Raw genomic sequence first — 26,619 nt, 5'->3', positions numbered from 1 at the left:
CACCCCTACACCATCATATTTGCGCTCACCACCCACGTATCCTACAACACAACCGATCACATTGTCCTTTCCTAAACACAATCCACGACGTGCGTCACCCATCCTGAACCACAAACAACCCACCCAACTGGCCTTGTTGGCCGTCTCTAGCTGCAAGAGTACAATCATTGGAATAGGAATCTTGGTTAGCTCAGCACAAAATGACACCAACAGAAATTCAACACTACCCCCCTTCCCAGAAAGAGAAAACAAACCAGAGATAGAGAGAGAGTCAGAAAACATGGGATCAGCTTCGCCGCCGGCAAAGAAATCAGAGAAGCAACAACTGACTGATAATAAACCAGAAAAATTGAAAAAGGGGTTAGGATGGATTGAATGGCTAAAAGGGTGGTTTAATGTCATTTTTGAGATGTTGTTTCAGCGTATTTCAGCTAGTCATCTTGAAAATCCAATGCCTTTGCCTCCCATTGACAATCTTACTTGCATTGTTACGGGCTCCACTAGCGGTATCGGCCGCGAAATCGCCAGGTTCTTCTCTAACTTTTCTTTTGTAGTTTGACTTGATTTCTGGGTTGGTTTTTGTTTGGGTTTTTTTTGTTGGAGTTCCTTTGTAGTGATTTTATGCTGCGTTTGGTGCTGTTTTATGGTGGATGGTAGAGAATTGAGGCCATTGGGTGATGAACATGATTTCTGTTGCTATTGTGTACTTGTTTTCATGTGGATGTTCTGTGAATTGGTAAGGGGCGAATATTTTTCAAAGAGATTGAGTCTGGTGATCGCAGGCAAATGCTATTTTATGGTGGATGATAGTAAATTGGGCTCATTGTGTGCGTTATTGATGACTAGAATTGCTGTAACTGTTGTTATTGCATACTTATTTTCATGTTGAGGTTTATGAATTGGTAAGATCCAATGTTTTTGGAAGAGATTGAGTTGGAAAAAATTGCAGGGAATACAAGTTTTGTAATGGCTGAAAGTTCAGCAATTTCATCAAATCATTGCCTTAAGCATTTTGATCTAGAGTAGTATATTTCAGTTTCTTTTAGAATCAGGCTTCTTTCGCTATGCCTTTGAGCAGTATTGGACTTCATAAATTTGTTTAATCTCAATGGAGTGATTATCTTTTACGATTATTTTTGTCTTCTAAGAAAACAAGAAATCTAATAAGTGATGGTGTCTTGGTCTTACCGTGTATCCTTTTACCCTAAAAAAAAGAAAGTAGTGTGTATTCTTGGCGATGTCAAAAAGACAATGGTTGTATATTTAACGTAATGCGAGGCATAAATTAGAGTAGCATGCAAAAGCTTTTGTTCCGTCCTCTGTGCTTTAGGAGATTTTTCTTCTTTTGGCGAAGTAGTGGGCATGCCTACCCTTTGAGTCGTCATATGTGCATAAAATTAACGGTTGAGCCTGTATTGGAGGACCCGAAGCATAAGATTGCAGGGGATAACCACTCACAAATAACATAATTTAGGACTGTTGGACCCACCAGTTATTTGGAAGGGGGTTTAAAATTACCCAGAATCCAGAGGGTGTAGGATGTACGATGTCAATTAGCCAATTTTATTTTCGTATAATGCGAGGTAGAAATGAGAGTTGTCTGCAAAGGTTTCTGTTCTCTTAGTGCGTTGGGACTTGGGAGATTTTCATTCTTTTGGTGAAGGTTATTATAATAGGCAGCTCACCATCTGTTCATAAAAATCATGATTTAACTTGTATTGGATGATATACAAAGTATAAGAATATAAGATTGCAGCGACCACCAGTTATGCGTGATAAGACCTAGACAACCTTTAAAAATACTACACAGGAGAATAATAAATTCCGAATCACTGGAAAATGTTAAAAGGGAAAGCAAAATCGATCCATAATTTGGTTATTTTTAACTTCCATTAGAAATGTTAATGATCTTACGTATTAGATTAGTTGTTATTATTGTATTGTTAAATATTAACTTAATTATTATTATCTATTTCCCACTGGTTCATTAGAACTTATAAGAAAATCAAATAAAAATTCAAACAAAATAACAGACAATTAATTTTCATTTTTCAATACTTTGTAAGAAAAAAGACATCAGAGCTTAACTATTTTTATTCTTTGATGTAACTTATTGCAATAGTGAATTCCTGCAATTGGTTTCAAAATATCGTACTTGAAATTTGAAACACATGACCATGTCTTGTCATTAACAAGACACCTGGATGTCCATTATGCTTCAACATAAAGCTCAAACTGTTGTCTCTTTGTGGTTATTGACCCGGTTTCTAGGAGTATATTCTTGGGAAGATAAGCTGGTTCTGTGAACTAGATGTAAAATATGTTAATCTTTGCTGTGCATAATTTCAGAATTTAGGACTTTCAGTTCCATAAGTACCTAATCCGGTTGCAATATGGTAGGTGTATGGATAAGGTTGATTTTCTTGAAGTAAGAGAAACGATAACTTGTTATTTAAGATAACAAGGTGTACATGCTCAGGCTGTTTGACTGTTGGAGTCCCCTAGTCCTAGGCAGTATGTAATTTCCTTTTGTTTTCATTGTGTGCTTATCTGTGGTAATATGACATGGGGGATGGATGGGAAATGGCGATGGAGAGGCAAGTGATGGAGGTGGGATTGTGGGAATCAGACCCATACCTTCAACTGTTATTGGTGAATTGGTGTCAGTATATACATAGTGAATTATATTCAATGTTTTTTACTCTAGAAATACTACTGTAGACTCTATACTTGAATAAATGAGCTAAGAATCACTGAACAAATGACCTAAGGATCACTTTCTTACCGTGTGATTGTTTTGTTATATCTTTAGGCAACTGGCAGAGTCTGGTGCACATGTTGTCATGGCTGTGAGGAATCCTAAAGCAGCTAATGAGCTGATCCAAAAATGGCAAACTGACTGGTCTGGGAAAGGCCTTCCTCTAAATATTGAGGTACTAAGAACTTGTTTGATTTGTCTTAGACATTATGTCCAGGGAAGTTTCTTGTTTCTGTTATCCAGGTAATTGGTATGACACCGACACCCTGTTTGGTTACATGTTTTTTAATGTTTTCGTTTTATTTCAACAAAACATGTTCAGACAAATTCAAATAAAATGAGGTTTTTTCATACAATTTCAGACAATTTCACAAACAAAGAAGCAATTTCAGATACTTTTAAACAAGTTCAAATAATTTCTGATAATTTTAAATACGTTCAGATAAGTCTAGGCAATAAGTTGAGTCAAACAATGACATCGTTGACAGTTCGTTTTATTGTGAAACATTGCATATATGTAAATTAATTCTTTCTCATTGTTTTTGTTTGCCACCCTTTTTATGTGCTACTGAATATGTGTTAATTCAACTTTTTCATCGTTGGCATGTATGATATTCTGGGGTTTTAGTACGAGCAACTAATTAGAGGACTTTATGTTTTTCTTCCCTATAAATGGGGGAGAGAAAAGATAGAAGTCTCATTTTACATCCAACACTACTTCGTTGCTGAAAGATTAGCTTTTAATCCTTCCTTTGTAGGTTATGGAACTTGATTTGCTATCTTTGGACTCTGTTGCGCAATTTGCAGAAGCCTGGAATGCACGATTAGGACCTTTGCATGTACTAATAAATAATGCTGGAATATTTTCCATTGGAGGTTCGTTTCCTTATTACTTGTATATCCTTTCCCCTGATATTTGCTACAGGATAACCTTAGTCATTGTCATGGTCTTTTCTATTTTATGTTCTCACCACTTGCTTTTCTGCCTCCTTTTTGCGAATGCAACTTTCTTGTAAATGGGAACTTTTTTATGGTTGGAACACTATCATCACTTTTTTTAAAAAAAATTAAACTCCCTATGTCCCAAATTACTTTTTTATACTTTCATTTTTATTTGTTCCATATTGGTTTTTACAGTTCTATTTCGATAAATGTCTCACTATTATTATAATACATTTCCCTTCTGATATTCCAGTAGGAACACGTACAAGAGGGGGGGGGGGTGAATTGTATTTCGAACTTTTAGTGAAGTTTCTTGCGGAACTTAGAAACAACAAAGGAACTGAGAAACAGGGAGACGAAAGATAAACAATTGAGGAAACTTCGTGATACTAACCAAGAAGGAAAAACCTCAAACACTCTTTATATTAAAGTAATACTTTAATTACAATACACTACAACTCGAGTTCCACTCAAACTCAAGTTCCTTACAGTATTACTTCGATTACTGTACTCTTCTTCCAGTCTTTTTCTCAGACTTAACTCTAAGTCTTTACAAGGACCACTCAATCCTTTCACACTCAAAAATACAATACTTTTGTGAGAACACTTAGTATTAATAAAGCTTAGATATATTAGGAACTTAGGAACTTGAATTTAACTAGGACACAAACTCTTTTATGAAAACTCTTTAAAACGTTTTTAGGAAGTAAATGACTCTTGGAAGGTTTGTGTAATTTTATCAGAAAACGTACAACCTTTTATAGAGATTAGTCATTAGGGTTTGTTCTCCTCAAATGTCAACTGCCAACAATCAGGCTCCTTGGTCTCCACGTCCCTTGTCTTTAGGAACAAGGGAAGACCACTTCCCACTTAATTCCACAATTGCTGGACGTGGTGTAATTTTTAGGAAATCTAAAACAGTTTTACTTGCGAAATAAGATTAAGGAAAAGTCTGATTTTATTTAAAACGTAAAAACTTATATTTATTTATGTAAATAATTTCCATAAAATTTGCTACCAGATATTTGATAAATATTCCAATAAAACTAAGTTCCTCGGGTTCCATAATGTACCATTTGCAACATTAATAGTTTACACAAATTCTAAGTACATTAAGCTACCTAGACTTTTGCAACTCAGAAGGTTCAGTTGTTCCAGCTCTAGAACAAATGATTTCCTTGTTAAGCATAGAGGAACTCAGGACTAGGAACTTCATCATTCCTTGCTTAATATGGAGAACCATTCGATTGCAATAGTTGTTCCTTTGATGCTCTAGCTTTGCTGCTTCCAACTCAGGAACTCCAGCTACTATCCCTAGTTCCTCACAGGAACTCGAGCACTTAACTATAAACATCAATCAGCAACATTAGGAAGTTTTCTTTTTGTCATCAACCAAAACTAGGGTTAACACCTTCTCATAATTTAAAATTAGGGTCCAACACTCTCTCACATTCAATAAAAAGAATCCCACTGTCTTCCATCAAATCTCCTTTCCCAATAGACAAATATTCAACTATCTCCTATCACATCTACTTTTTAAATAAATTAACAATTGATTATCAAACAACTTATGATCTAAAACTATGTGGCATGATAATCGTAAAAAACTAATTTGGTAATGGAGGGAGTAGTTTTTTCCAAAAATGAAAAAGTAGAATTTCTTGAAAAATGTGTTAGGACTGTTGAGGCATGCTCACAATTCACAAGTCACAACCAATAAATATATGTAAAGGATGTCAGCTGAAAAGGCATCCAATCTAGCTTAATTTCTGTGCGTTTCAGTTGATTTTCCTTACTTGAGCTAAATTTGTTGGCTTTTAAATTAGTACTTCAGTGGATTCATGTACCCGATTCAGTCTCCAGTTTAAGGACTTCGAGCAACCTGCTGAGAGCGCTGGCCTTGTGTGGTTGGCCTCTTTGAAACTCAACAAACCACAAACTCCTAAGAGATTTTACTATATTTTCCAGCAGAAGGCACAACATACAATAAATATTTGTTCATTTCAGCACTGTTGAAACTCAACAGACAGACGTTAGCAGCAGAACCTTTACAAACCTTGAGTCTCTGGACACACTAAATCAAAACATCATTCGTATTAATGAAGTACGTGGGTCCTATAGGAACTGAAATTATATGAACAGTGGTATGCAGAAAGGAAATATAGGTGCTTATTTTTATAATGGGGAAAAAAGGTAAACTGACAGCTCTCTACATTTTTATCAACGAACAGAATTTTTCATGTCTTTAACATTACCACTTCAATGTTACTAGAATTTCTTGTGAGCACTGCTGTTCACTGCCATAGCTACACTATGATTCGTTGGTTATTCAGGACAGGATGCTAAATTAGAAGTTTACCGAGTTTCTCCTAGTTTTCTTTTGAATAGTTAGTTTGGATGATTTGTGTTTTTTTTTCTATCATAAATTTCTGTTGTGCTTCATAACCTTTTTTTCGTTTGATTTCTTTTTGAATTCATGTTGATTGTATTCCTGTAATTGATGCGTTAAATCATGAGTTACTTGAGTTCGTTCTTCTATTGACCGGGAACATTTTTTGTTGGTACAGAGCCACAAAAGATTTCAAAGGATGGTAACGAAGAGCACATGCAAGTGAATCATTTGGCCCCAGCATTGTTATCGGTGCTTCTTTTGCCATCCCTTATTAAAGGTTCTCCAAGCCGCATAGTCAACGTGAATTCCGTTGTAAGTTATGTAGTCATCATTAATACTTTGATATGGATGATCAGTGATTTCTAGGCTACGGTTGTTGTTTGATTTACACTGGATCCATAAAGTTGGAACATGTATGCATAGTGCATCTTCTGAATTACTACACATTGACTGACTGTACCTCTTTGTCTTAAGATTAGTTTAGAAATGAAACTCATTGAGATTTAATACAATTCCTCAATTTCGTTCCGCCGAAATTCCATTAATTGATATATTTTTGTGTTCTCTTTCCAGCTAATTGGTGTTTGTTTAGATTCTGAAATTATAATAAATGTTTAGTGAGGCATTTGGTTGTCCTCTTGTTTAGGGACATGATAATCCAAATTTTAGTTTATTATTTGTTCGTCCTCCTCGTGTTTCTCTTGGTTTTATTCTTCATTGACTATCCTTGAAAGGTCTTGTGATATTCAGAGAATCAGAGTACCTCCACTGAAAATAAAAGTCACTTTTATCTTCTGAGAATCTGACATCCCAACATAATTCTTCACTTATCTGCATTACTAACATCAAATCGTGGAATTTTTCATTTCCTATTCTCTATAGATTTTTCTTAAGAGGTATGCCACCACTTAGAGGTGACATTAAATCTTCAGAGAGGGAGAATAAGTTTGTTTTTGCACAGAATTCTAGTGATACGGAGAGTAAATGGAACTCTTCTTTGCTTAATAATTGTCCAGTTTACAAGTAACACATAGGTTTCTGGGAATGTCTGTCATGCATGTCATGGTTATTTCTTTTGTTATTATAGTAGGAAAACATGCTTTTATAATGAGTTGCATTTCAAATTTGAACAAGCTGAAAGATATGAGCTCCTTTTGAGTATGCTAATTGGAGATGAGAGCTGAAGTTTTGGTAAGATTACCATTTTTTGGGAACTAATCAAATCTGTCTTGGCCGCATATTAATTGAACATTTTCATTTATCCCTGGACCTGTATACCTGTTGGAGCTGATATCTGAATTAGTTTCTGCTGGAGAGGTATATGTGTTCTTTCCTGGGCTTATGTTATGCAATTCTGTTCTTGTAGATGCATTCCATTGGATTTGTTGACCCTGAAGATTTGAATGTCGTTTCTGGAAAGAGAAAATTTACAAGTTTGGTGGGATACTCAAGCAGCAAGCTTGCACAGGTTTACTTAACCTCCTGTCTGAATTTATTTAGTAATACATCAGTCGGCGGTGAACATCTTTTTTGTTGGTATTAACCTTTTGTGTCAGATTACTAACAATTGTGGAGATACTTAGTACTCAGATGTCAGTAATGTGTGGGTTCCTCTTGCTTATTTTATTATGTTCATTGTCGTGGACACGAAGTTGGTAGTGGGCATGCTTCAAATGAATGTTAATCAGAAAACTAGAACCATAGCTTTGTTAGTTTATGCTAGAAACTGGAAAATAAAAACTGAGGAAAAATTGTGCAGATTGGAAAATGAAGAAGGAAGAAGATGAAGATGGTGATAATTTCGTATTGATAAACTTAGTATAACAACTGCAACTACAGGTAAACTACAAGGTTTTGAGAGGCTTGTTCTCTCCCAAAATACAAAACAACTAAAATAAACTCTCAATAACATTCATCATACCCTTCTCTCTCGCTACTCCTACAATTTTAGATAATTCTGTTTTCCTTTCCCTCACCCACCTCTGACTAATTCTCAGCTTCTTCCTTAAGTTATTCCTAAAAGAATTATAAAGCTATTAAAAGATATTGAAAGAAGATTATGTGTTTTGATCAACAATTTTTCTTGTCCAAACAAAACAAAGAAATAGAAGAACGCTTCAAACATATGACTCCTCATTTCTATGTCTCATATTCTAACCGCTATGCCACAACTCATTTTGTTGTTTCCTATACGTTCAAAACCATATTAAGTCAATATAATTAGAAAAAATATTTCAATCATTCGTTAATAGTCTCACACCACTAATTAGTCATTACTTTTTACGAGTTACTAATCCTTGCATGATAAAATTTATTAAAACATACTCCAAAGCAAGATATATTATAATCTAACAAATTAAATATAATTAGACTAAAAACAAGTTATATAATAATCTAATTGATCCATTTTTATACTATTCGGGGCATCGCCCAGGCACTAACTAGTTTCTTTTAAATGCACTCTTGTTTGTTTGGATGGTGTGGATGTCAAACCAAAGTTCAAGTGGTTGGGCCAAGTGGTAATTTGTTTTCTATGTGGAGGATTTTTAAATAATATAACATGCATGTGTATAACTATAATTTGTTACTCAAGAGCTCAGTTTCTGTGTCTTTCAGATCATGTTTAGCAGTATCTTTCAAAAACGGTTACCAGCAGAGTCGGGCATTAATGTTGTTTGTGTCTCACCAGGCATTGTTCATACCAATGTGGTAAGCCCATGAACTCAACTCTGCTCTTCAGCTTGAGCATGTGTTTGTATGTATTTCTCATGTCAAACAACGAAAGGGGTGTAAGTCACTGATTTCTTGCAGGCAAGGGATCTTTCTAGAATTGTTCAAGCTGCTTACCATCTAATACCGTACTTCATTTTTAGTCCCCAAGAAGGTAGGTCGTCTTACTTCTCACTTGTATTTTTCCATTGTGCTTCCCCTTTAACAAGAAGGGAGTAACAGCCTTTGAAATATTGCTGCATGTATGTCATTAAGAAATTAAAATAGTATGAATATCACAAACAAGCTGCTCTATGAGAATATTTTTTTGTGTGGGGAAATTCTACATGGTATCCTTGTACTTTTGACAAATCTATTTTCTGGACCAATTTTTAAAAAAAGTTAATGTATTACTCTAATTTTGATTACCTATACGCTATTCACTTCTGTTAATTCCGCTGTTAGTTATACTGTTAAGTGCTTACGTGCTATGGTTTCATATACTTTTATATCATAAAAACCAATCTCCACAACCCACCCACCAGGACCCCACACCTCTACCCCTCATCCCACCACCGGCATCCGCCATCACCATCAGAAACTAATTGTTTCTTCCTGTCTTCCCCATTATCACCCACCAACACCTGTCAACGCTGCCTTACTGGAGCTGCCAGCCTGCCACCACCTCATCTATCCGACCACCACGACCCTGTCTTCACCAACTCCTCATATCTCTTCTCTCTTCTCTCTCAAGGACATTCTCTTGTGGAGCCCTTCCTCCATCCTCTCTTGTTCTTGCCAGCATTTCCTCTTTGTCTCCTGGCTCCGGCTACGAGATCAGAAACTGTTTTGTGAAGCAGGCTGCTTGGGATTACCTTCTGCTGTTTTGTCCTCTACTTGGGATTACCTTCCATCTTCTCTGGTTCTTCGCCAGCGATTTTCTCCTTCTAATTCTCACTGTTTTTCGGCAAGTCGTTTCAGAGATTGCAACACTTGCCTATGATTGGTTGGTTGATGTTTAAATTGTTCTGGCTCACCGGATAAAAATATGAGTAGCCAAATTAGAGGGTACCTATCATCACCTTGACCAATTTTGAGAGTGGTGTAGTGAAATTTTAGTTTCTTATTTTTATTTTTATTTTTTATATCCGTATTTTGAAATTTGTAGTTTATTGCAACTTAGCGCTAGGTCTTTGACTGTGTACGCTGTTTATTCAATAAATTTTAGATATTGAGGTCTTTATTACATGCAGTTTATGTTATTCCTGTCAGGCTGTCACTCCATTTCCCAGTCATGGCTGGAATCCTTTACAATTAAATCCCTAGTAAAGCATGGGACAGAATATATTTTTTTTTCTGAAAAGTAGGAACCCGGAAGAATGTCCAGCATAATGCAAACGAATAATACCCTGTGTAGCTTCTGTATATATTTATGCTAGAGAGGTATAGACGAACATGGTTGCAACTTGCATCATCATCATCAAGGTTGAAAATAATGGTGGCATCTGATAATTAATTTGTAACTCACAATTACAGGTTCAAGAAGTACCCTTTTTGCTGCAACTGATCCTCAGATTCCAGAATACTGTGAGGTGTTGAAGGCAGATGAATGGCCTACTTGCGCTTTCATTTCTCAGGATTGTCGTCCTACAAATCCTTCAGAAGAGGCACACAACATTGGGACATCATTTAGGGTTTGGGAGAAGACTTTAGAGATGATCGGTCTTCCTTCAGATGCTGTTGAGAAGCTTATACAAGGGGAGGAAGTCACTTGTCGCTATGGACGTCAACAACAGTAGGATTTTATTATTATTTATTATTAAAATACGAAAGGGAAACTTGGTCATGGTGTTGCCGTATTGGTAATTTGATACTTAGGGGCATAACTGATCTACACAGATGAGTTTTTTTGCCTTGTAGCTTTAGTAGATATTATATCTCAAGTGACAAGTATAGAATTTGCATTATACTTTCCACTGTTTACCAGTCGCAAGTTTAGGATCAGCCTGTAATGAGATGGAAGTTGAAAGAGCTTTGAGTCATGTACCTTATGATCATACAACCATGTACTTTTTTGAGGGAATGATACAATCATACCTGTCTTTGTTCTTGATAGATGATATCATGAGATTCATGTTGTCGCTTCTACTATACTACGGTTCTTTTGTTGTTAGTTTAACGGATATTCTTCTGTTGGTTGTTTGTAACTCGTAAGACTTACTTTTTTTTGACGGAAAGATCAAGCGGGTTTTATTAAATCACTAGTCAGAAGCACGTGCATAGTGCAGTGTTGACTCTACATTTATAATTTTTACTACTCCGTACTCTAATTAAGTTTGTTTTCCATTCCGTATAACATGTAGGACATTGTTTTCTTAGTTATTTAATCAAACACAAGTGTATCATTCTCATTTGCAAGTGAAAGAACTTCATATATACTATAATTTTGAACATGTAATGAATATGTTCACATTTACAATTTTTTTTTACGGAGTACTCCGTTATGTATCTATTATTAATAGGTGGACATTAAAATCTACCATGGTAGCTTCTACTACGTATTAGAGAACTCAATCTAGCTTCTTTGGCATTCCAATACATCATCATGGCCAAGCATGCCCACATTAACAATGAATTAGATAACTTCCTCTTCTTAAGAAAAGCCTGGCAGAATTTACAAAATTAGAAAATTCCAACCATTATATTAATCTCATCAGTTGATACAATGTCAAAAAAAATTGGTCTCAAATCTCTATAGATCCCTCCTAAATGTGATTCTTTTTTTTGACATAGGCTACTAAATGTGGTCATACGGAGTAAAACACTATCTTAAAATTCCCAAAAATAAATATAAAAGTACAAAGTATTTCGTATTTCGTATTTCGTATTTCAAGCAAGCCTTAAAACTGCAGTACTGCTAAAATGTATGGAGTATTATATTTCTTATTAACCATAAATTCCCAAAAATAAAACAAGGCTTAATAACCTATGTTCTAAAACAAGTCTTAGTTTATGGGCCAATTTGCTGCATTTAAGGACGATATTTACAAAGCTACAGCAGTACAGTTTTGCAAAACAATGAAATTAGAGTATTAGACAAGGTGACACCTTAAAAGTACTAAAAACTTCAATTAGATTAAAAAAACATAAATAACATCAATGATAAATCTAAAAAGAACAAAAATCAAAACTAAAGAAAACAATTTATTATAAGATGTAGACGAGAGGTTCTAGATTTTATTGTGCCCAACATACTACATGCTTATATAATTTTTGATGGACAAATTCAATTGATAAAAAGTTATAAAGCGATGCCCCAAATAATAAGAGGCAAACGCTTGAAGTTGGATTCGTCTCTTCGACTTAATTCGTCCCGTTTCCTCCGATTTAATCCTACTCTTTCTTCTTCTTCTACCTCTCTGCTTTTACTCTCTGTTAAAGAAGAATGGGGTTGCCTAATTTCCTTCTGTTTGCAGAGGTAGCTAGTAGCCACGTGGAAGACATGTGCCTTTTAAACCACAAACAAATTGATTTGTAATTAGTTTTCAAGAGGAGGGGTATTTTTGGAATAAAAATTATGACAAAAAATGAAGCTTGTTCGGCTTTTTCAGATAGGAAGATATCGAGTTCCACCAAAGTTTGAATATTACGGGAACGAATTCATACAAATACGTTCTGAATTGCTACCGGTATCCCATCTAGCTATTGTATGAGCTACCGTGTTTCCCGCCCGTCTAACATGAGAACATGAAAATAACTCAAAGCTACTACTTAGACAACTAATATCCTCAAAGATAAAAAAAAAAATTGGGTGTTGCTCCCTCCTTTTTTTGGTGTACTCCTTCACAATATTCGCTGCATCTGACTCGAGGACTACCTTAGTAAAACCAAGCCTCTGTGCCACCTCTAACCCATACCTCGCCGCTCCCGCCTCTGCCATCTCCGATGACCACACCGCATCATGCCTGTTGACCGCAACCACCACCATTTTGCCCTCATTGTTTAGAATCGCAAACCTAAAAGAGACACCCATACCTTCCATGACATGTGCATCGAAATTTATCTTGTATGTGTGTTGTAATGGGGGATTCCACGCTATTGCCGAAGGGTAGGGAGATGGGTTTCCACTCGTGCTGACCTTGGCTTTATACACATTGTAATCCTAATTGATTTTAACAAATCCCGTAGCTATGGACACAACATCAACTGCAACACCGGCCAGGCTCAATATAGACCCAGTTCCTACAGAACCACGAAGCCCAGGCGAGGGAAGCAAAGGAACGCAACTTGTCTTTTGGTAATTTGTCAGCTACCCATCGAAACATTGCAGCAAATGATGAAGTAGGGGCATCTCTTAGCAGTGCCCAAACTCACTAGGTGTCCAAATGAGTGTTGCATGTTGCACCAAACCAGGGAGTTTAGTATCGTTTCCTCACTGTGATTACACACAGTGTGAAGGAAATAATGCCCTTGGTCCAAGTATGCATTCAATGATAAGTCTAATAAATGCGGTTCAGTATTAATTAACAAGTTAATAATTCAGTGAGATCAAGTGAGCTGAATGCCTAGCTAGAGGCCGCTTCAGTTCAAGTGGAATTAATGATATTAATCCACAGCTTACTCTTGACTGAACCCGTAGGGTCACACAAATAGTACGTAAACGGATCAAGTATTTAATGGCATTAAATACTCCATCTATGGATATTCGGAATCGACGGATCTTGGTTTCAGTGGGAGCTGAGATCGTCACAGGCAAGAAATAAATACTCCGGAAACGATGATATTGCCGGGAACGGAAATATGGATCGTATCGGAAATATTAATATTATCCAAGTCGTAGATGTTGCCGGAAACGGAAACATGGTACGTATCGGAAAATATTATCGGAAATGGAAATATTGCCGGAATCGGAAATATTGCCGGAAACGGAAATATTGTCTGAATCGGAAATATTATCGGAATCGGAAAATAATTCCGGAAACGGAAATATTAAATATTTGTTCGAAACGGAAATTAATTCCGGAATCGGAAATGTTAAATATTGTTCGTATCGGAAATAAATTCCGGAATCGGAAAATTAATCAGAAGCGCGTCGTACGAATTAGCATCGGACGAGCTTGCTAGACGAAGGCCCAGCACGAAGCCAGGCCCACGTCCATCAAGGGAAACGCGCGCCACAACACGCCAGCCCAAGGCTGCGCCAGGCCCACCGCAAGGCAGGCCCAGCGCGCGCCCAAGGCTGCGGCAGTCGTGGGCTGCGATGCTCGGGCTGTGCGCGCGCGCGCATGGCGCCCCTCGTGGGCTGCTGTGCGTGCGTGGGTGTTTGTGTTCACATACGAAACCTAAAACGTACAGGATTCGTTTAATGATTAAATTCCTAATTCTATTTGATAAATTAATTAAATAAGAGTTTTATTGTGATTCTAATTTAATTAATTCGTATCCTAATTCGATTCCAATTCTCTTTCCATACCCCTATAAATATGTGGCCTGGGTTCACAATTTATAACGGTTTTTTCAAGTATTCAAAGTGAGTTTTTGAGAGAAAAATTCAGTCACATACCTTGCCTAAAAGTGCCGAAATTATTAGTACCTTAAGGGCGATTCTAGTTGGTCAATCTTAAGGCGGATCCGGACGTACTGTGGACTATCTACGGAGGGACGACACTTGGAGTCCTAAAGACTTGTTCTTGTTCGGTTCGGGCGCAGCTAGGGAAGGCACGCAACAAAGAGTATGCATCTAAACTATGCTATATGATTATGTGTAAATAATATGTATTCCTGGCTAAATGGTTTTTCCGCATGATTTATGAATTGTCATATGTATCATAACCTAACAGTGGTATCAGAGCCTCTTATTATTTTCATAATCTAAATTGCATGAACATGGTTAAATATTACAAATTTGCAAGAATTAAAAGGGGTGATTAATTTTCGTAATTGTTAATTAATTGCAAATTGCGTTTATTTAATTATACGTACGCAGTTTTTCGGCAGTTTCTTCGTTACTCATCCAAATCGAGTGATTTTTGTGTCAATTCCGCATGTAAAAGGCATTCTAAAATTTTGACAAAAATAGTGATTTTCTGCCGAACCCAGAATTCTCAAATTCGAAGCCTAACTATGACTTTTCGAAGGTTTTAGTTTTTCGAATGCAAAATTTCGTAAATTTAAGATGTTAAATTAAATATTTGCGATTCTTGTTGATAAATCTTGAATTTTTGATTGACCTACTGTATATGTTTAACAAGTTTGAATGCCTAGCCTTGTTAATTATGCAATCTAATTTGTAATTATGATTAATTTGTTGAAAATTAGAATAATTTAGAATTAATTTGATTTTCATAATTAATTATAATTTAATTAGATACCTATGATTAAAAACCACCATAAAAATTGTAAATTTATGATAAATTTTAAATTTTTATGACCTAGACTTGAATCCATGTTAATCGGAAATCAATTGAATAATAAATTTTCGATTTTTTCGCCCTAAAATTATGAAATTAATATTAATTTATTAATTTGTCATTAATTTTAAATATAAATTTTTAAATTTTATGCGATTCGTTCATATAACTTGCACGCACAAAGCAATGGACGCTACGTGTTACCTTTAAGGGGTGTTGTATAGTGCGGGCATGCGACGACGAGCAAGGGAGCTCGTCGCCCATGCGGCACGAATGCAATGAGCAAGGGCATGGTGCACGAGCACAAGGCAGCAGCCCTGCCTTGTGTCGTGGGCTACGAGCACTGGACGAATGGGCATGGGCGAAGGCAAGGCACGGCAGTCGCGTGTGGGCAGCAAGCGAGCTGCGCCACAACGCGCACTGCCTCGCGCAAGCGCGCGCAGCCTCGCGCGCAGCGAGCGCAAGCTTGCGTGCCACGAGTGCTGCGCCCAGCGTCGATGCCTCGCGCAGCGAGCGCTGGCAAGCTCGCATCAAGCGAGCGCTGGCGAGCTCGCACAAGCGAGCGATGGCTCGCGTGCATCGAGCGCTGGCGCGCGCGCAGCGAGCATCAACTCGCGCGATTGCTTGCGAAGGGAAGAAGCAGCAGCTATGCGACACAGCGCATGGGCTGCGCGCACATGGCCAGCGATGGCTGTGTGCGTGTGGCCCATGGGCGTGCGATGCGTAGGGTGTTTGCGTTGCGATTAGATCGTTTTGAATGTTTAATTTGAAATTTTCAGTTTACGTAATTTTAATTAATTTTAAAATTAATAATTTAAATTATTTTCTTGGATTTTAATTTTGAATATTGTAATTATAATAAATGTTATTTATTCTAATTATTTTACTAAAATTAAAATCATGAATTAATTTAAATACGACTGAAATTAAATTAAACTTTTGGATTCAATTATAAATTTATATGAGCTTTAAATTTTAATTAAATTTGTATGTTTCCGGTTAGACTAGAAATACATTTTTATGTTTAAAATTAGTAAAGCATATGAATTTATTGGTTTGAGTGGGAGCCCTTTTTAGTCATAAACTCTTGATTAGGTCTACAAATCCTTAAGGTTAAAACAACTTGATTAGAATTAATAAGGACTGAATAATTGGTAGATTATTGGTGCCCTTGATTAATTGCTGCAAATGTTTACGTGATGCATAATGTGTTTTACTAACCAGCTATGTAGGCCATTCATGATAATGAATGGGTGAATGGTATATATTGTATATGTACTGTTTTGCAGGTTATAAAGTGACTAGTATGGCCCAAATAGGATAGAAAATATGGTCTGCGTACCATTAATTTGAATGTAATTGGTCTAAAGTACCAAAGTTGTTTTTCAATTCAAATATGGTCTGCGTACCATCAAATAGTTGTAATTAGTTTTAATTATAGCTTATCCTATTTGAAGAAAATGGTGCCTCCCACGGAGATTTTCAAGACGGACTTTGAAGTTAAAGCTTCAAGATGAAGTCGGGCCATACTAGATCACATTTATCTTATGCATGTTTTAAGTTATTTATTGCTTTTAAATATGTCTTAAAATGCATGAGATCAAAAGCTTGATTATGTTGCATGATTAAGGATTTTAGTTCACTTAAAATCTAACCAACATAGTAAGAGCCTTAAGTTCCAAACTTAAAAAATTGAGTTATAAGGTGCCATGCCAAAATATACACTTGCTTGGATATCCTTTACATCAATCTAGTAATAGTTTTCGCTCAGCGAGGTGTTACTTATTGGTCCTAAAGGGGCAAGGTACACAAATAATTGTGAGTACATGTTAGTTTTGGTGAAACTCAACGATATAAGTAAGGAGTCCTTTTATGTCGTGGCAAAATCGATAGGTTTACCTAATAAGTTCTTAGAAGTACCTATCAACCAAGAGTAGTTTCTAGACTATTAGCAAAAGGCTTTTGCTTACCTAAAATGTTTTAGAATTAAGTCGAAAAACTGTGCTTAATTCTTCAATGGTTTTAGGATCTTGGAATCATTTTATTCACACCTGCCGGAACAATAAATTCGAATAAAATGTAATAACTTGTTTAAATTGCATGATTGCTTTCATTTTCAAGTTATTATTCATGATAAATGTTTAGACTTTGCATGCTTCAATGTATGTTTTAATTATTGTTTATAATTAAATATCTTGCACTGCAATAAATCCTTTTAGAAAGGTAACAGTAAATTTCCTCGATTGGTAGTGAATCCAAGAACGATTCACGGAAATGAGAGAAAGTGAGCAATTTAAAATGTACGTTTCTTATAGCGACTTTTATGGTTGTTTTCGAACATCAAAGTCGAATGGCAAACCAATTGGTGCTTGTGAATTCAAAATACACTGTAGTTTTGAGATCATAAAGCATTGAGTTTAATACGCTCAGCTTTACCAATGGTTAACAACCTAATATCTTTGTCCATTTAATTCTCGAATGAGTCTAGTCCCTAGACATTCGAATAGATCGATGCTTAGAGAACTTTAGAAGCTTCTGGTAAGATCATCTAGTTGAAACTTAATATTCAACATAAATTAAATGGTAAGAACCTTGTTGGGGTGACATTGGACATGTCTAACAAAGTATAAAAGTCAACACTAAAGAATTCAATTCTTAAAACTATAAGAAAGGGTACAAGAAATAGGAAAACGAGGAACAAATGAAAGGAATTTACGATTCCGTTTCTACCTATAAGTTTATGTTTAAAGAGAAGTGACCTAGCAATCAAACTTCCTTGGTATCATATACCGCTTGAGGTTCTTACTTCGGTAATAACTCAAACAATGGAAGCTAGGATACACTAATGACCTACAAGTGGGAAATGAAGCATGGCAATGCTACATTAATTGTAGGGTCATCTAGTTTGTTTTAAGTCCTTTCAAAGGCTGGAACTTAATGGCTATTTTGTTCCATAATCAGCATACCTAAATTTCTGCTTCAAACACAGAAAGACTCACATTCAGAAGAACAAAAACAATGCTTGTTTGTTTGTTTATTTGAATGAAATGGTCAATTACAGGTTGAGTCAATATGCTTGATTAAAACAAACAACTCTTTAAAGAACTTTACTAGGTTCAAATCAACCCCTTGATTTGAGTTCCACTAATCTTTTGCATTGTTGCTTAGACCATATCAACAAATTAACATTCAAAAGCTCTATTTTGATGGACTTTTGAAAGTTCATTGATTTCTAGATCAATTTAAGACGACTAGTCTTACTTGTTGAAAGTAACAAAAGATATGAACTATTGTTAGAACGCCTAGACAATAGAGTTCAAAGCTAAAGAAAGGTTTTATGACTTTATTATTTCACACAGATTTGAGTGAATATAGGTTTATTTACTCAATGTGATATAAGTTTGAATCTGTTTGGCTAGTTCAAAGATTCAGAAGTATAAATCCCACTTGGCAAGAAATCATAAAGATCTAGGTTAGATCATGTTGATGATTACTTGAGACCAAATATGATCATCAATGATTGTGTGTTGTAATTTCACAATCTAGGTCCATAAGATATGGCATATCTTAGTTGGAATAATCGAAGTCAATTAGTACTTGATTCGATCAATGATGGATCATAAAGACTTTTCCTATAATTTCTAAAACAAAAGCTCAACTACCACCAAACTAAACTAAATCCGTCAAAGCTATAGAAAAGAAATTTCAGAATATCTTTTCGATAATATATATCTAGAGAGTTGCTAAACTCAGTGGGAGCTTAGTGTTTGTTATTCAACAAACTAAGGCCCAAGTATAGATATATGTTTCATTGTGATTTATTCAAATGAGACACAAGGGTATTGTTTCTACCACGAATTTTTGAGAACATAATGTTTGTTTGCTCGAAATAATGTCCTTTTGGAGATTCGTTTCCAAAATGACAAGTGGGAGAAAATAGACCTCGAAAGTCTTCGAGGCGAACAACAAACATAAACGGACATTCCGGAGGCTTTTCGAAGTGCTTCAGAAAATCCGAACTTATTCTGTAAGGACTTTACAAGTGGCTTTAAAGAATAGACATCTCTTAGAAGACTTTACAAGTGCTTCAAGGAGAATAGAATATTCAAAGGACTCTCAAAGTGCCTGTTGATATTCTATTGTTTGATGTTCTATACCCAAGTAGGCATAGAGTTCAAGTCACTGGAACTATGAGATTCTTCTATTAGATAGTAAAGAAACATAGAGTTCTGGTCAATGAAACTATGATATTCTTCTATTAGATAGTGAAGAAACCTACAACTTGCAGTCAAACTATTATCATGTAAATTAATGAGTTTGTGACCTGTAAGAAAGCTATGACGAAACCCAAATTCCCTAAAATGGTTAGAGGCCATATATAGACTCAAATGTTTAATGGTTAGAGGCCATAAAACATACTCAATGTTTTGATGACAAAATTAAAATTTTGTTGATTTGCAAGAATAGTTTCACACCTATTGGTTGCAAGTTTGTTTCAAGGATAAAAACCATCAAACATGAAATTGTGTTCACACACAAAGCTAGATTAGTTGCTAAAGGTTAAAAGTAAATTCATGACATGGATTGTGTTGAAACCTCATGCATAATCGTAATGCTCAAGTCTATATTCAAGCAATGATTGCATATTGGTACATATAGCAATTGGATGACAAAACGTATTCCTCAATCAAATGTTGGAATAAACTATGTACATGGTATGTCATAGGATTTGTGGATCCAAATAAATGCTTGAAAAGAAAAGCTAGTTTATAAAATCTAAGTACAGATTTAAGCAACCAATTGGGAATTAGAAATGTATTTTAGTGAAGCTAATAAGTATTTTAGTTTCATAAAATGTACATGATTCTTATAGATATATAAGAAGTTTAGTGGGAGTACATAAAACTTAATTGGCCCTATGTGTATCACACACATATCTCTCTATTGTGAAATAACATTCAAATGCTAAATACTTAGATTTGAGATTATTCATCAATGACGGACCAAGGCGAAACTTAGTTCATACTGGGTACTAAGATCTATTTACAAAGATCTTATAATATTGTTTTGGATTAAGTAATGGCATTTACTAAATCAAACACGAAAGACTCCATTGGAGATATTCGACCCATGTGAATAAATCTAAGTAAAAGAATGTTTGAACTATGTATAAGCATTTACTAAGTTAAAACATCAAAGGATCTAAGTGAGATTCTTAACCTATATTATATGTCAAAGAATTTAGCTGGATTCAGTATCTACTGAAATTGAATGAGCTAAAGTTACATGAATAGAATTCAATTGGGAATTATTCTGCAAAAGAATTTATCATGTATGATATAATATGAGGATCGCCAAAAATGTATCGTATGACTTTAGGCATGACGAACATATACCAATCTCTATTGATCTAAGTGAAGATCAACTAGATTGAGATCAAGAACACTTATGGTACTTGAAAAGGTACATAGGAATAGTTCTTGATTCAAGGAAATAAAGATATGCTAAATATTGATGCTACACGCATAAACACTGGCAAAGGATCAAGCAAGACCCTTTGGAGTTAACCATTGATAAGGACGAGCTATAGAGAATCGTGTTTTGAAAATGGCAACATGGGTTGGAGACCTTGAGTTGTTGCGTGGGAAATTAAAATATTAATTTTTATGTTCTAAGATACAGCTGGAAAGTCTTCCACATATCTGTGAACTGCTTGGATAAGCAAATCCAAACAAAGCATCACTAGCAACCTAAACAGTTGAAGTAAAAGTACTTATTGCCTAAGAAGCAATAAAACAGGGTTGTTTATGTTAAAGAGTTCTTCACTGAACTTGGGAAGATCACCTATCTGCTGGCTTGATGGTTCTTCATTGGAAAATGCGTAGAACCACTCTTGAAGCAAGAAAAAGGTCTGCTAACTTGATGGTTCTTCATTGAGAAATGCGTAGAACCACCATTGTAGCGAGAAAGACTAGATCACAAAATAAACATACTCAAAAGATCTTATCATCTATCTCGAAGAACATTCGATGAAAAGGATATTAAGATTGGCAAAGCATGATAACTAAACCTATGCAACAAGTGAGAAGCAACACTTACATTGTAGCACTGGAAATCAAGCATAGCTTTGAAATTCCATGAACTGTTTTAGAAGATGGGTTTGAGGCCCATGGTTGTAAAACATTGGGGTTGAACATTTATCATATATGAAATGCATTTTCATATTCCATTTAATCTTGGTTTAGTATTAAATGATGAGTCCCTTCAATTTGACGATATATTCAAGATAGACTGTCAGGACCAGTCTTGTGACTAAGAAATGTCTATCAAGTGAACTTGAATGTCAAAGGTTGAAAATGGTCCCTAGTCGGAGTTTTCTATAAAATTGGACGCATAGAAAACGTTAGACGATTAGAATGCAAGATGACTAGTAGTTCTGTTTCTTGAACTATGTGGACATGGCAATGTCATAATCATTTGCATAGATACTTACTTTGGGAAGACTAGTATCGGACAAGACCTATGAAACTTTACTGTAAGAGATGAAAATCTGTCATAAGTAAATTTCATTAAAATTATTAGACACTAAATCCTCAATACCTGAGTGATTTGAGATTACTTGTTTGAGAACTGGTTGCTTTGACGTTGACCAACCGTCGCACCGTAAAAGGAGGCTATAAAGGCAACGCTCAGGTAATCACCTATCAAACGAAGTCTAATCTCAAGATCGCAAGATTGGGATTGTCCTCCCATAAATCGGGATGAGATGCTTAAAAGTTGTACAAGGCCACTCGGAGAGCTAGAAACTGTGAAATGCATGGCCGTGCTCGGATGAATCATAGGCTATGATTATCTGTTTATTTGATCAGTTGAACTCTGAAACCGAGGAACACCTCTGGACATAATAAGGATGACAACTCTTACCTTATGTTCAAGAGCAAGCATCGAGCGACAAAGGAATTAGGAAATGCACACTTGTCCCTAAGGACAAGTGGGAGACTGAAGGAAATAATGCCCTTGGTCCAAGTATGCATTCAATGATAAGTCTAATAAATGCGGTTCAGTATTAATTAACAAGTTAATAATTCAGTGAGATCAAGTGAGATGAATGCCTAGCTAGAGGCCGCTTCAGTTCAAGTGGAATTAATGATATTAATCCACAGCTTACTCTTGACTGAACCCGTAGGGTCACACAAATAGTACGTAAACGGATCAAGTATTTAATGGCATTAAATACTCCATCTATGGATATTCGGAATCGACGGATCTTGGTTTCAGTGGGAGCTGAGATCGTCACAGGCAAGAAATGAATACTCCGGAAACGATGATATTGCCGGGAACGGAAATATGGATCGTATCGGAAATATTAATATTATCCAAGTCGTAGATGTTGCCGGAAACGGAAACATGGTACGTATCGGAAAATATTATCGGAAATGGAAATATTGCCGGAATCGGAAATATTGCCGGAAACGAAAATATTGTCTGAATCGGAAATATTATCGGAATCGGAAAATAATTCCGGAAACGGAAATATTAAATATTTGTTCGAAACGGAAATTAATTCCGGAATCGGAAATGTTAAATATTGTTCGTATCGGAAATAAATTCCGGAATCGGAAAATTAATCAGAAGCGCGTCGTACGAATTAGCATCGGACGAGCTTGCTAGACGAAGGCCCAGCACGAAGCCAGGCCCACGTCCAGCAAGGGAAACGCGCGCCACAACACGCCAGCCCAAGGCTGCGCCAGGCCCACCGCAAGGCAGGCCCAGCGCGCGCCCAAGGCTGCGGCAGTCGTGGGCTGCGATGCTCGGGCTGTGCGCGCGCGCGCATGGCACCCCTCGTGGGCTGCTGTGCGTGCGTGGGTGTTTGTGTTCACATACGAAACCTAAAACGTACAGGATTCGTTTAATGAATAAATTCCTAATTCTATTTGATAAATTAATTAAATAAGAGTTTTATTGTGATTCTAATTTAATTAATTCGTATCCTAATTCGATTCCAATTCTCTTTCCATACCCCTATAAATATGCCGCCCTATGGAACAATTTCCATGCCTCTAAGTATCCCAATCTGCTCAACCAAATACCCCGACTTCACCGTATATACCTCATTGTTTGTAGGCCACCAAAACCATCTATCACATTGGAAAGGACAAGAAAGGGGGATTTGCAGTACCTTCTTTCGGTCCTCCTCATTGTAGGTAGTCATTACAGTTTCTCGGTCCCAACATCCTGTTAGGTTATGAAAAATATAAACAATATATTTCATGCGGAAAAACCATAAAGCCAGGAATCCAAATTAATTGCCACATAGTTGTAGACACCTACTTTTGTCCACATTCCCGAAAGGGAAGGTTCGATGATGAGAACATAAATCTCCACTTGGCAACGCATCTCCTATAAAATAACGGATCTCAATCAACCTTTCATTTCAGCCAAAGCTGCTATTTATAGAAACCTGCTAAGAATAGTAACTGCCGTAAAAGGTAGTTGTTAAAAGTGGCAAAGTCATAAAAGATAGAAACTTGACAGAATTAGGTGTTGCACTCCAACATAAATACTAAAAGAGATAGAATTTGCATTCCTGGTATAATTCGAAAATAAGAGTTACGTATTAATTAAATTCCTAACGAACCTAGAGTTCGTAACGGGCCCAGACACATTCCGTCATAAGTTAATACGCACTAAAAGACTCGGATCAATCTCAAAAGCTCCGTGTGCTAAGAGTCCAAATTTGACAAAGAACTCGGCCCAGATCCCATTTTCAACGCCTGGATCTGGGCGCCGAAATCTTCGGCGCCCAGCCTTGGGCGCTGAAAGTGCCTGGGGCCGTTTTATCTCCGGATTCTTTTTGGATTCTGACAGGCTAAATCTCACTCCTATCAAAGATAAACCTAACGTTCACCAACTAAAAATATAGCAAGGGAAGCAGGGATCGTATCCACAGGGAAACAATGTTCTTTCTACTATTAATTAACTAATCTAGACTACTGGTAACAAAGAATTGGATTGGTTTGTATATTAAGCTAAGGCAAATAATCAAACTGGAATATAACAATATTAAGGGAATCTAGGGTAGTGGTTCACCATAAATGCAGACCGGGATTGGACAACGGACAATAACAATTAATTAACAATCATAACTAGGAAAACATGCATCTCTCGAATCTTATGAATTCCTTAGGATAGAACAACTAGCGGGCTCTCGCTACGTACTAGAAATAATTCCTATCTAATAGCCACAGACCAAAAACATCAGATTTATACCTCTCGGCGCATAATCTAAGGTTAATCAAACTCAAATCAAAATAGTCCGGTCGAACAGAATTGACGAGCAATAATAATAAGCTATAGAAATTATAATCAATCAATCAAATAATCAAGTCCACATATAATCCCAATTATGCATTCATGGATCCCCTAAACCCTAGAAATTAAACTACTCACTCATGATAACTAATAACAAAGCGATTAACATAATGGAAAACATGATCAAAGCAATAGAATAAATTAAAGTAAGAAGCAGTACCTAATTCTCGAACAATGGAAATTGAAAGCTTGTGTTTTTATATAAATCGAACTAAGTGTTTGAATTAATGTAGAGAGGAAATAAAACTTAGAAAAATAAACTAAGGGTTTAGTGCTGGAAAATAAGATGTCCCTAAAAAATAAAACAAGTTTGCTTATATAGTTTTGCCAAAATAAGGCCTAAAAACGGAATTAAAAACGCGAAAAACTGCTGGAGGTTGGCGTCGCCCGATCGGGCGACGCTTCGCCCGATCGGGCCAAAATCCGCCAGATCGGGCGGATTGCGAAATCTCCACAAAGCCTCCAGATTGACCGCCCGATCCGGATCGGGCGAGCTGCGCCCGATCGGGCGCGCGTTGATGAACTTGGCTTGCTTATAATTCCGCCCGATGGTTGCATTTCGCCCTCAGCTTCCAGGGCGATTTGCAATCTTCAATGTATCTCGCCCGTATCACCAAGTCTAACTCCCGGGGCTCAACCATAAGCATCTAAGGCTCCCGAAAGTCGACGATGGAGGTCCCGAACTTCTCGGACTCATATAGTGGCCTTGATCAACAATGAAACGGGTCTAAAACGACCAATTTCTCATAATCAAACCTGAAACTCAAGGCACACTCAATAACACACATTAGTACTAGAAACGGCTCCTAAGAGCACGTTTGATACATAAAAGTACTAAGGGACGGGGGTAAAAACTCTATATAAAACGCATATATCAAACTCCCCCAAGCTAGATCTTTGCTTGCCCCTAAGCAAAGAAATCATCGATGAATACATAAATCAACTTCACCCCAAACACATCTTAAAACAATGGATACGATTCAAGGCAAAATCCAACAAGCATGCATCAATGTCAACCAATCAAATTCATTCAACCGCCAATCCACCTCAACAATCGTTACGCAAAGCGAACCACAAGTGTACAATGGAATTCAAGACTAGTGCTCACACACTCGTCACTCATTTATGTGGCGGATAAAAAATGTACCCGTTCGCTCCCCTCCCAACATATATGTGTACAATGCCCTCCCAAACTCACAACACTCGTGTGTCTAGAAAAACATGCACTCAACCTAGTAGTCGACTCGGAATGTGTCATGTCATAACTTGCATTGATAAACAACTACTTTCACATTAATATGACTCTATGCACAAAGGTCGGAAGGTCTTAAAAGCTTGTAATGATAGGCTTAGGTAGAGGTGCGGTAAATTTGGGTAAAACGTGAGCTTAAAGCCTTGGCTTTGGGGAGCATAAATCCTAGCAAAACCATGGTCAACCACAAATGATGACCACAACCACAACTTCCCACTCAACACATGATGAAACAACAAACAAACCACACTATACTTTCTTGCCTTTCTTTCACAATTAAAATCAATCACTCATAAAGATAAGAAATTACAATACTTGAGTGAAACAATGCTTTGAATTTTCTTGAGAATAACGATTTTTCCTTCTTATTTTTTTTCTTTCTTGCTCAATCTCATTTTTTTTTTCTTTTTTTCTTTTTTTTTTGGAACCTTCACACGATTTTTTTTTTATTCTCCTCATCTCATTCATTTTTCATTTCATTTTTTTCAACAACAATCATGATAAGAAGAATTTCCCTTTTCAATACTCAATATGCTCAAAATGTACCACACTACAACTCCCTCACCTCACTACTATTAGCTCCCCCAAGCTAGGCTTGGGACTAGTAACCAATGGGGAATTTACGGGCTTGTAATGTGGTTAGTCACCGAATAAATGGCACAGGCACAACATGGGTAGAAAAAGAGGGAACAAACGTATCTAATTTCATCTGAAGGCTACCTAAATAGAAAAATGCCTTCGTCCTCCACAATGTGCATGTATATGAGTCATAAAACATTACTAA

The 26,619-nt window shown here is 36.5% G+C and overlaps 1 protein-coding gene across 1 annotated transcript; it reads left to right on the top strand.

The window, feature by feature from the left end:
• The first annotated feature begins 51 nt into the window (after positions 1-51).
• Positions 52-10,921, top strand: LOC110798308 (dehydrogenase/reductase SDR family member FEY). Its single transcript, XM_056836841.1, has 8 exons — positions 52-528; positions 2,813-2,933; positions 3,517-3,634; positions 6,268-6,404; positions 7,459-7,560; positions 8,709-8,801; positions 8,904-8,976; positions 10,338-10,921. Exons 1-8 carry the CDS (start codon positions 281-283, stop codon positions 10,598-10,600), a joined length of 1,155 nt encoding a protein of 384 aa, XP_056692819.1. The 5' UTR covers positions 52-280; the 3' UTR covers positions 10,601-10,921.
• The last annotated feature ends 15,698 nt before the right edge of the window (positions 10,922-26,619 follow it).

This window comes from Spinacia oleracea, chromosome 2 (genome assembly GCF_020520425.1).
Source record: "Spinacia oleracea cultivar Varoflay chromosome 2, BTI_SOV_V1, whole genome shotgun sequence".
Lineage (NCBI taxonomy): Eukaryota > Viridiplantae > Streptophyta > Magnoliopsida > Caryophyllales > Amaranthaceae > Spinacia > Spinacia oleracea.
Note: the sequence above shows the minus strand (reverse complement) of the source record. Positions and strands in the feature narration are given on the sequence as shown.

Bases quoted from the DNA above. Each gene is read 5' to 3' on its own strand.
- LOC110798308 (XM_056836841.1), top strand. From the start codon at position 281: ATGGGATCAGCTTCGCCGCCGGCAAAGAAATCAGAGAAGCAACAACTG. The intron at 529-2,812 runs GTTCTTCTCTAA...TTATATCTTTAG, and splicing joins ATCGGCCGCGAAATCGCCAG to GCAACTGGCAGAGTCTGGTG. The intron at 3,635-6,267 runs GTTCGTTTCCTT...TTGTTGGTACAG, and splicing joins TGGAATATTTTCCATTGGAG to AGCCACAAAAGATTTCAAAG.